At 44.8% G+C, this 10,107-nt stretch overlaps 1 protein-coding gene across 1 annotated transcript; it reads left to right on the top strand.

Moving 5' to 3' along the window:
- The first annotated feature begins 5,059 nt into the window (after positions 1 to 5,059).
- On the top strand, positions 5,060 to 9,834 carry M6PR (mannose-6-phosphate receptor, cation dependent). Its single transcript, XM_015872221.3, has 7 exons — positions 5,060 to 5,233; positions 6,145 to 6,318; positions 6,533 to 6,705; positions 6,794 to 6,903; positions 7,111 to 7,241; positions 7,526 to 7,652; positions 8,107 to 9,834. Exons 1-7 carry the CDS (start codon positions 5,085 to 5,087, stop codon positions 8,227 to 8,229), a joined length of 987 nt encoding a protein of 328 aa, XP_015727707.2. The 5' UTR covers positions 5,060 to 5,084; the 3' UTR covers positions 8,230 to 9,834.
- The last annotated feature ends 273 nt before the right edge of the window (positions 9,835 to 10,107 follow it).

The raw sequence follows: 10,107 nt of genomic DNA, 5'->3' as shown, positions 1-10,107 counted from the left end.
AAACAGTTCTCATGGATAGATTAAATGAAGAAATTACAATGGAATAAAGAAATACAGTTGTCAGGATAAACATCTAAAAACACGAATGCATGAAACACAGAACTTCAGACCCTCCTTGCAATTTCCAGACATCCGTACATGAGTCACATGCACTCATGCTGGTTTTTGCAAGCTGAAGTCGCTTGTGGTTTGTTATGCTGATCCTGAAGCCCCTGAATTAATACTCAGAATGGAGTTGATTGATCAAGAACGCACCTTTATTTATTAAAAGATAAGCATGTGAGGAAAAAGAGAAGAAAAGGGGGGGAAGAGAGAGAGAGAAAAGGAAAGAAAAGCAAGTCACCACTGTGGATCCTGTGATGTTCTGAGGATTTATCCTTCTTCTTTCTTCTTCTTCTAAGTCTGAGCCACTTCCCCTTGTCCTATCACCACAGACTGTACTAAAGAGTCTGACCTGTAGTTCCCCTTTAGATACCGAAAAGCAACTATCAGGTCATCTCAGAGCCTTGTATTCTCCAGACAGAACAGCCCCTCTTTCAGCCTGACCTTGTAAGAGAGGTGTTCCATCCCTTGGATCATTTTTGTGACGCTCCTCTGCCCATGCCCCAGTGGGTCTGTGTCTCCCCTGAGAACTCCACATCTGCACACAATACTCCAGGTAAGGCCTCACCAGCACAGAATACAGGAGCAGGATCACCTCCCTCAGCCTACTGGTCATGCTTCTTTTGATGCAGCCGAGGATACTGTTGGTTTTCTGGGCTGTGGGGACACAATGCTGGCTTATGTTTACCTTCCCATCCACCAGTAACCCCAAGTTCTTCAGATTTGAAGAATCCCCAGGCCTCCCACAGCCTATAAGGAGTCATCTGAGTTGCTAAATGCACAGGTAGCTTTTTCATGCAGAAACTAAGCGACTAAATTACTGTGCTATTAACAGGCAATGGTCAATGGAAACACTAGTTCATGAATCACAGAATCACAGAATGACCCAGGTTGGAAGGGACCTCAAGGATCATGTAGTTCCAACCCCCCTGCCTGGCAGGGCCACCAAACATACACATTTACTAGATCAGGTTGCCCAGGGCCCCATCCAACCTGGTCTTGAACACCTCCAAGGACGGGGCATCCACAACCTCCCTGGGCAGCCTGTTCCAGGGCCTCACCACTCTCCTAGTGAAGAACTTCCCCCTAACATCCAACCTAAATCTTCCCTCTTTTAACTTAAAACCATTTCCCCTAGTCCTGCTATTATCAGCCCTTTCGAAGAGTTTACTCCCCTCCTGGGTGTAAGTTCCCTTCAGGTATTGAAAGGCTGCAATGAGGTCACCCCGCAACCTTCTCTTCTCTAGGCTGAACAAACCCAACTCCCTCAGCCTGTCCTCATAGGGGAGGTGCTCCAGCCCCCTGATCATCTTCGTGGCCCTCCTCTGGACCCTTTCCAAAATCTCCATGTCTTTTTTGTACTGAGGGCTCCACACCTGGACACAGTACTCCAGATGGGGCCTCACAAGAGCCGAGTAGAGAGGGACAATCACCTCCCTATGCCTGCTGACCATCCCTCTCCTGATGGAGCCCAGGATCCCATTTGCTTTCATGAAGTAACATTGTAAGACGAGGATAATGAAAGCAGTCGTGTATTAGCAAACCACCTCAAGAGAGGCAAGTCAGGAAACACAGAAACGGGATCAGCTTGTGACTGCTGTGAACTGTGTGCAGGCCCTGGCTTAGCACACTTCAATCCAGCAACTTCTCTGTCACAGTGACCACAAATGCACAGTTTCAAAAGAAAGGGGGGAGTGGGAGGGTGGGTGATGGAAGCACAATCACGTAACAATTTCAAAATGGGAAGCTATGGGCAAATGAGGCATTTTCACTTCTGTTTTTATTCCTCTATTGCCTCTCAAAGTAGGCATCTCTTGCATCCTCCGGGTTCCTGCTTTTAGGGGAAACTGCTCCCATGAGAAGGCTATAGGAATGGTAGTGAAACAGTTAATTCTTAAATGCCAACCGAGCTGGTACCTACTGGCAAGAAGTCAAGCAGTTCATTCTCTATTGTTTCAAACCAAACGCAGGAAAAAAAGAAACAAACCTTATTCAGCAAATCAGCATGAAAAATCTCGGGACATCTCTATAAACCAGAGCAGTGGGAGAGTTCATTTCTATTTTTAAAACAGCAACAACAACAACAAAAAAGAACTCTATACCATTAGATAATTTTGATGGAGGAAAACAAGAAAGTGAAGGAGGAAAGTTTATAATGAAGTGTTTAACCTTACTGCTGCCAAGCTGACAACTTGAAAAGTGTACGCCTCTTTTGAAGAAAGGGGTGCCTGGATTGAATGACCAATAGTAGACACTGAAAGGGGCTTGACAGAGTGAGAAATGAAGGGAGAGAAGGAGGAGTGGAAGTAAGAAGAGAGGAAGGGGAATATCACCAGGTCACTGACTCATCTGCTTTAATGTTTTCATTAGATCTCACTTCTGCTAGAACTAAAATCCAGCTGCCTTACCTCTCCTTTCCTGTCTAGTTTTGACTCTTGGAGAAGGTGTAGGAGAGAATTTGACAGAAGTAGAGATTATTTCCTCACTTGTTTCTGCTGAGTAAGTCTCTCATCTGCTTTCCTACACACCAAAGCAGAGCGTGTGACGAGATGTTTCAATCAGGCTGCTGAGTGCTAGGGTTCAATGCTTGTGAAACGGGAAACGTGAGGCTGCATTCAGAAGACAAAAAAATGTGAAGTTGGAAAGCTGTGCAAAATAACTCAATTTATTACCAGAATGGGGACTTTTGGAGAACTTTCCTATGCTGCTGAGGGATATTTTAAAAGCAGCACTGAGTGGAAGAAGTGATTACTTGCAAAATTCATGTTCTTTGCTCGCCAATGCAAAAGGCCTGAATTGCATCACAGCAGTAATTGTGAGTGTGCAGGTCTGAAGTGATCTCCCTCAAGACAGAAGCAGATGGATAGATATAGTACAAGATTAAGAAGACCACGGGGATAAAAGCAGTGGCTACGGCACGCCAGCTGCTGTCAACAGGGAAGTAGAGGTGTTGTTCAAAAAGCAGATTAATAGCCTGATGTGTGAGGTCAATAATCACACACCCAAGAGAGACATTCCTTATTTGTTTCTTATTCTTCTGATACCTAAACACACTACTAGCCCAGAGTTCATTCTTCTGATGCCTATTATAATGTTAGCTCAGTTTTGAGAGTTAGTTTTCAATAGAGATCACAGAATCACAGAATTGTAGGGGTTGGAAGGGACCTCTAAAGATCATAGAGTCCAACCCCCCTGCCAAAGCAGGTTCCCTACACCACGTTACACAGATGTACAGTATAGCTAAAAAAAAAATGGCAGTCAACTTCTCAACAGTGTCAGTAACAAGAGAAAAACTGAGCCAGTGAAGATAGTCCAGCAAAGGACCATTAAGCACCATAACTAAGATGTATCTCACACATGATGAGAGGGTGAGAGAGCTGGGACTGTTCAGTCTGGTAAAGAAAAGGCTCAGAGTGATCTCACTACTGTATATGAACACCTGAAAAAAAGAGTGCAGAGAAAAATAGAACCAGGCTCTTCTCAGTGGTGCCCAGTGCCAAGATCATAGGAAACTGGCACAAACTGGAGCACAAGAGGTTCCCTCTGAACGCTAGGAAACACTTCTGTGCTGTAGGAGTGATGAAGCACAGGCAGAGATACTGTGGGGTCTCCTCCTTGGAGATCTTCAAAAGCCACCTGGATATGGTGCTTGTGAACCCATTCTTGGTGGTCCTTGCCTCAGCAGAGTGACCAGGTAACATCCAAGAGTCCCACTCAACCTCGGTCTTTCAGACATTAGAGCAACACAGGAGGGATGTCTTTCCTGAATGACTGCAGTGGAAATTACTGAAGTGTAGAAATGGTTGTCAAGCTCAGTGAGGGAAAAAAATTGCTATAGTCATTTTGAGAGCTTAGCTGGGAACATAAAGTAACATAAATAAATCAACAGAATTCAGATACTGCTTAAATACCCAGACTAAGGCCATGACCAACAGTTGAAAAGGAATTAGGAAAAAGATGATGTTATCTGTGGAAAAGCAAAGGTTGGTGGGGAAGAATTAAGAGCTCTGATTATTTATTTTTTTAGATCTCAAGCAGCAGCAGTAAAGTAGAATCCTTAGTTTGGACACAGAAAGCTGACAGGTAAGCAGACAGCACAGTTAATAGCTAACTGTGCATGTAAATAAATTCTATGCAGCTTATGCAGATGCCTGTGCCATGCTCCCAGTAGAATCAGCAGTATGGTACTAACTGTCAGACTCAATCCAGCTTTCCAGGATGCATGTAATGCTTATATATCCAGTTCTTCTCTGCTCAACATGCATATCATACAAGTCTCCTCCCAAACCAGTGCTTTCTCTAGCATGTTTACAGTTATGCATTTCCTTTTTACTAAAAGCCACACAAGGCCCAGCTGTCCCAACTCTTCTAAAAATCAAAAAACAAAAGACAAACAAAAACAACACACACACACACACAAATGAGAGCATTAGAAATTGGGCTGCCACCATCACAGTTGGGGTAAACACCACTTAAACTGTCCAGTGTCAGAACAAGTAAAGCTTTATTAATCACATCCAGGATGTTCAAGCATAGCAGCCTCACCAGCGAGCAGCTGGAACTCCTCTACAGTGACAATGAACACGCAGTGGCTGTAGGAGATGCTTTTATTCAGAAGCACAGCCCATATGAAGAAGAGCCGTTCAGCTCCAGAGGCTGAGAGCTGCTATAGGGCCCAGTACTGACCACCCGGAGCCAGGCAATCACAGAGTACTACGTGGGGGACTCCCATCTCCGTTCATCAGAAGGAAAGCAAAGCGGGTAGTAACGCCGGAACCTTTCTCCGTCGGCTATTAGATGGGGGAAATAGAAAGAAGGCGGGCTCCAGAATAGCCCCGCTTATAGGCTGCAGCGGGGTTTGAAAGCCGCCCCTTTCTGTCTCTGCTTCTCATAGGCTGTAGACAAGCCTATGTCTCGTCGCCGTGGTTTCCTTGGGCGGCGCGACCCATTAGTTTTTGTCGTACTCTTCCTTTTTCCGGTTCATGGGGCGGGCGAGGGTAGTGAGGCGGCTATGGACGTCGCTGTGGCCCTTGGGCTCTGCCCCTGCCCACCGGCCACGGCCTGTCCCTGAGCAGCCCCCACTTCTCCATCGGGCCGTGGTGCGGGCACAGAGGACCGTGCACGGCAGCAGGTGGGTGTGGAGGCGGCGAGCACTTATATAGTGGGCACAGGGCGGTGGGATCGAGGTGGTGGGGCTGAACCTGTCTGACTCTTCCCAGCTGTGAGCAGGTGGTTTGGGGCAGCTGCCGCCCAGGCCTGGTTCGTCAGCTGGAGAGCTGACAGCAATGCCTCGCAGTGTCTTCCACCTGCGTCTGTGCAATGGAGGCGTTTTCAGATCGGCTGCCTGAGGAAGTGAGGGAACAGTTCTTCTTTTGTCTCGTGAGGAGTGAATCACGAGTTCCTGTGTCCTGGGCCTCAGCAGTGTGGTGTATCCTACCTCTAAATGTATTTATCCTCTGCATACTAGTGTATCTCTCTATAGCGATTGCAGCTGGCTCAGATGTTGCTTGGTGTTGCAGCTGAGTACTGCCGAATGCTTCCAGATTCTCAGCTGAAGCAATGTTGGAGGATAACATAATTATTAGGATTAAGGAGGTTGAGTAGAAAGAGCCTAACAAGTCACAACGGCCCTTCTCTGCAAGCTCTTTACACAAAAGCTGCAGAGGATTGATTAGAGGCCTGGTAAATTACTATTTGCTGACCAGCTTCTCAGTGGGATGAGATAACAAACAATAGCTTGTGCCTGATAGTTACACCAGCATTCAGCTTGCTAGGCTCTGTTTTGCCTGAATCAATATTGATTAACGTGCTCAGCAGCAAAACTTTTTGTGGTACTAAGTCAAAATTCATAAAAGAGGCCTGGCAGGTTGTTTTCCAGTACAAGAGATTGGAATGTGTCTGTTGAGAACTGAGAGGTGTTTATAGATTTTTGCTTCTTTTTGCAGCCAATATTGAGGGAATGGTCAATAAGTGACTTTATGTAGTCAGTTTGTAGAGGGCTGAGGTGGTTAATCCCATGTGTTCTTTGTGGTGTGTATCCAGGATGTCATCACATTGCCATACCTCTGCTGTGCTGATAGTCTTTATGGCCCTTGCTGTTGGTGCGGGGGCTGAACCGCCGCCAGAGAAGAGCTGTGATTTGGTTGGTGATGAGAGTACTGAGTCGCAAACAGAAAAAGCCCTGCTGAAGAAACTAGAACCCCTGAGCCAAATAAGGTATGGTACAAGCAAGTACCAACTTGTTATGGACCTTAGGGCTAGTGTTTACACCTACTAGATCAAGGGGGTGGAAGAATTTGGGGCTAGGCTTCAGGGTGGCTCTGTCATTAGTATGAGCTGTGACCAGGCTTTGCGCTTCTTGAGTGTCAACTGCTTAGAGCTCAGCTCTTTCTAATTCTGTTGCTTGTCTTCCATCCTCTCTCTGCTGCAGATTTAACACGACTGTGGAGATTGGAACAACTGAAAACTATGCCTACCATTTTAGGGTATGCAGAGAGGTCAACAGCAGCTTGCATGATTATGCTGGCCTAGTACAAATGGATAGGCAGTCTGGAAAGACTACAGTGATAGGAAGAATCAATGAAACTCAGGTCTTCAATGGAAGTAAGACCACTAAATACGTCTCTTACTTGGTATCTAGCTTTTGCCTCCTGGTCTGGATTTGCAGGCTCTATTCTTTCTCTCTTCGCAGGTGACTGGATCATGCTTATTTATAAAGGAGGTGATTCATATGGTAGGCACTGCAGTGGTGAGAAGAGAAGAGCTGTGATAATGATTTCTTGCAAGCGAGGAGTTACAGCGGTAAGTGACAATATGAGGTAGGAGAGGAACAGGAGGCTGTTAGACAAAGCTTGTTTATAAGCAGAAGGGCCCTGAGGGTGCAGTAATGTTTTCTTTTGTTTTCTCGTGGGTTGTTCAGCTGTACCAATAGCACTAAAACTACCTTCTAGCGAAGTTTAGTATAAGCCTGAGTGTATTTTCACATGACTTAACTTTCCCAAATTGCAGAGTTCATTCAGCATCGTTTCAGAAGAGAGGGAAAAGGAGCAGGACTGTTTCTACCTCTTTGAGATGGACAGCAGTGTGGCTTGTCCAGCTGAGAATTCCCACCTTAGCACTGGCTCCATTCTACTAATCACGTGAGTTGCTGCAAGATGTTACGCTAGACTAGATAATTGTAGTATACCTGTTCACAGTCATTATTAGATGTTACAGCGACTCCAAGCTTTGTAGACAAATTCTAGGGTAAGGCATGATGCTGCAGAGCTGCTCTGTTCCCTTCATAGCTTACAGATCAATGCTCTGAAACATGGAATGTGTGGCTTCCTGGAACTGTACAACAGCTCTTTGCCAGAGTTGGAAATTCAGACTAGGAGTTCTGACTTCTCGTTTTTCTGTTCTGATTTTTAATTCTGCCCCTTAGGTTTTCTTCAGTAATCGCAGTCTATATCATTGGTGGGTTTCTCTACCAGCGCCTTATAGTGGGAGCGAAGGGCATGGAACAGTTTCCTCACTTTGCCTTCTGGCAAAATTTGGGCAATTTGGTGGCGGTGAGTGAAAATCCTCATATATTCCCAATCTAATAAGACATACTAAAATGGCACCTGCGTTGTCTTTATAGACCATTCCTTAGATAGACCTGTCACAGTGTACCCTGTAGGAAAAGAAGGTTTTTTATCTTATTCTATGATTAAGATATGATTAAGACTTTTCAGGTAGGAATGTTCAGCTGGGAACTGTGGAATGTTCAGGTCTGATTATGTGAAACACTTGATCACCTTAAGTAGTGTTGTTTGTCCTCTGAATGTTGGTGTTGCTGCATACTCTTAATCAGTAACACATTCTACCCCAGACCTGACTTAAGTTCCAGGATAAGTTAGGATATCCCCATGTATGCTCCTCTTATCAGCTTAAGTTCTGTGGACTTGCCCTCAGGTAGCAGTGGGGTGGGCATGGCTCCTGTAGCAAAACGTCTGATTCTAATGTAACAACTTGTGCTTGTAGGATGGCTGTGACTTTGTTTGCCGATCCAAGCCTCGAAATGTACCTGCTGCATACCGTGGTGTGGGTGATGACCAGCTGGGTGACGAGTCAGAGGAACGGGATGACCACTTGCTACCAATGTGACAGGCTTTCAACACTGATTTCTTTTCTCCTCATCTCCCCCCAGCCAGTTCTTCTCTCCTGATTTTCTTTACACGATACGCTTTGGCTGTCTCTGGCATGTCAAGTCTCATGGATGCCTCTAGGTGTGAACAGCACTGGTCCCCATTGGCATGCCTCATTACTGTAATGCTGTTTGGGTTGTTTTTTATTTCTTGTTTTTTCCAAAAATGCAGCAGAGCAGCAAAGCTATGGGGAGCAAGTGCTGAGAGTTGGTAAGACAGCAAGAAAGCAATGCGAGTGTTCAGCGCTGAGCAGGAAAGGGAGTTTCTTCATTGAGAGGAAGAAAGGGCCATGAATGAATGCAGAAAGGGGAAGTCTCCGTTTAATAAACTGAGACGGTAGTAGAGGGGTCTTTAGTGTAGGGTTTTTTTTCCTGTGGTTTACAGAATCTGTTACACTTTTTTACTTTGAATGCATTTTTGGCTTTCCTAGCTCCTGCATCGTTGCACACAGCTTTTGTCAGCATAACCTGCATGAAAAGCTCTATGCTGGACTCACTGGAGTTGGAAGAGGCATTAGCAGCCCCCTAGGTCTTTTTCTAATGCTGACGTGTTGCAAAGTAGATGCCTGTTTCCTTCAAGAGGTGTAAAGGGATGCGTGCCATCCTCTCAAACTGGAGAGGAGCAATGCTAAAAAAAGATTGAGTTATATGCTGTTTCGCTACTCTTGAGTTCAGTCAAAATACCATCTTCTCCATCACAGAAGAGAGGGAAAAAAATGATTATGTTCTCCTAAACGAAGGGCATGCTTTCTGAATGTGTAAGTGACATTAAGGCAAAATGTGAAAATTAAAGACAGCTATCACTTGAGTTCTTTACCAAGCTTCACTTGAAGCTTTATGCCTACATAGCTCAGTCATAGCCAGAATTATGATCTAAAGACGGAGGAACCTGGTGCTTCCTCGGTTGGCAGAATGTTTTCCTGGGAAGCTACTAAAATTTTAATTAAAAAGGATAAGAATGCCAATATGCTCAGAACTGTGTTGAGAGACCGCAGTTGCTGTCCCCTTCAACATGGTGCATACCAGTCTTATGATACTTGCCCTGTGCAGATGGTACTTGAATACTGCTTGGAACAAGAGATAGGTAGCCTTCCACTTGGGCACTTGTGAAAAGCAGGTACAGCTGAGTTATAAGACTTAATAGGAACCTTTTGGACGTGGTACCTTCATTCATAATTGCTTTTTGCTTAGAGTCTAGCTCCTCACTTACTCCAGTCTACAATACAGCAGAGTGGGAAGAAAACCATCTTTGGTCTTGAGGGCATAGACTGCTGAATACTGCTAATGGCAAGGTACTGATAAGGTTTGTGGATGGTTATAATGCTTTGTCAGTATAAGCAATGACAGTAGGGGCAAAGAGATGATCCTGTTTTCTTGCTGGGCTGAGCGGGGCAAACAATAAAAGTCAAAGACTGAGACTGTAATTCCTGCTTTCTCATAACATGAGAAAAAATGAAGTCATTAAGCCAGTTGGTACCTTTTTTTTTTTCATGGTGGTGTTTAAGGTAATTTGTCTTTTGTACAAAACAACTTTCAAAAATAAAACGACCAAACACCCTGCTCAAGTGTTGTGCTGATGTAATTAACAGCTTTCTTTGGTGCTAGATCACCTTTCTTAACCAAGGGTTTTTATTGTCTTATATCCTTACTTCTGCTAGAACTCTCTTCTGTTACTGTGGGCCCTTGAAAGAGCAGAATATACACACTTGTCCAAGTCCGGGCATTTACAGAGGAGAAAAGTTACCTCTATTTTTCTGAAAGAATGAAAATCAAAGTTGTTGCTTCTCAAAGATCTGCTAGGAATAGTCAGATTCAGACCATTTAAAGAGTAGCCAGAC

The sequence above is a fragment of the Coturnix japonica genome, chromosome 1 (genome assembly GCF_054131305.1).
Source record: "Coturnix japonica strain WE chromosome 1, WE-NBRP24, whole genome shotgun sequence".
NCBI classification, from domain to species: Eukaryota; Metazoa; Chordata; class Aves; order Galliformes; family Phasianidae; genus Coturnix; species Coturnix japonica.
The sequence above is the reverse complement of the archived record's forward strand: the minus strand, read 5'-3'. Positions and strand labels throughout refer to the sequence as shown.

Coding starts and splice junctions, on each gene's coding strand:
- M6PR (XM_015872221.3), top strand. CDS start 5,085: ATGGGGCGGGCGAGGGTAGTGAGGCGGCTATGGACGTCGCTGTGGCCC. Junction 5,234..6,144: donor AGGACCGTGCACGGCAGCAG/GTGGGTGTGGAG, acceptor GTGTGTATCCAG/GATGTCATCACATTGCCATA. Junction 6,319..6,532: donor GAACCCCTGAGCCAAATAAG/GTATGGTACAAG, acceptor TCTCTGCTGCAG/ATTTAACACGACTGTGGAGA.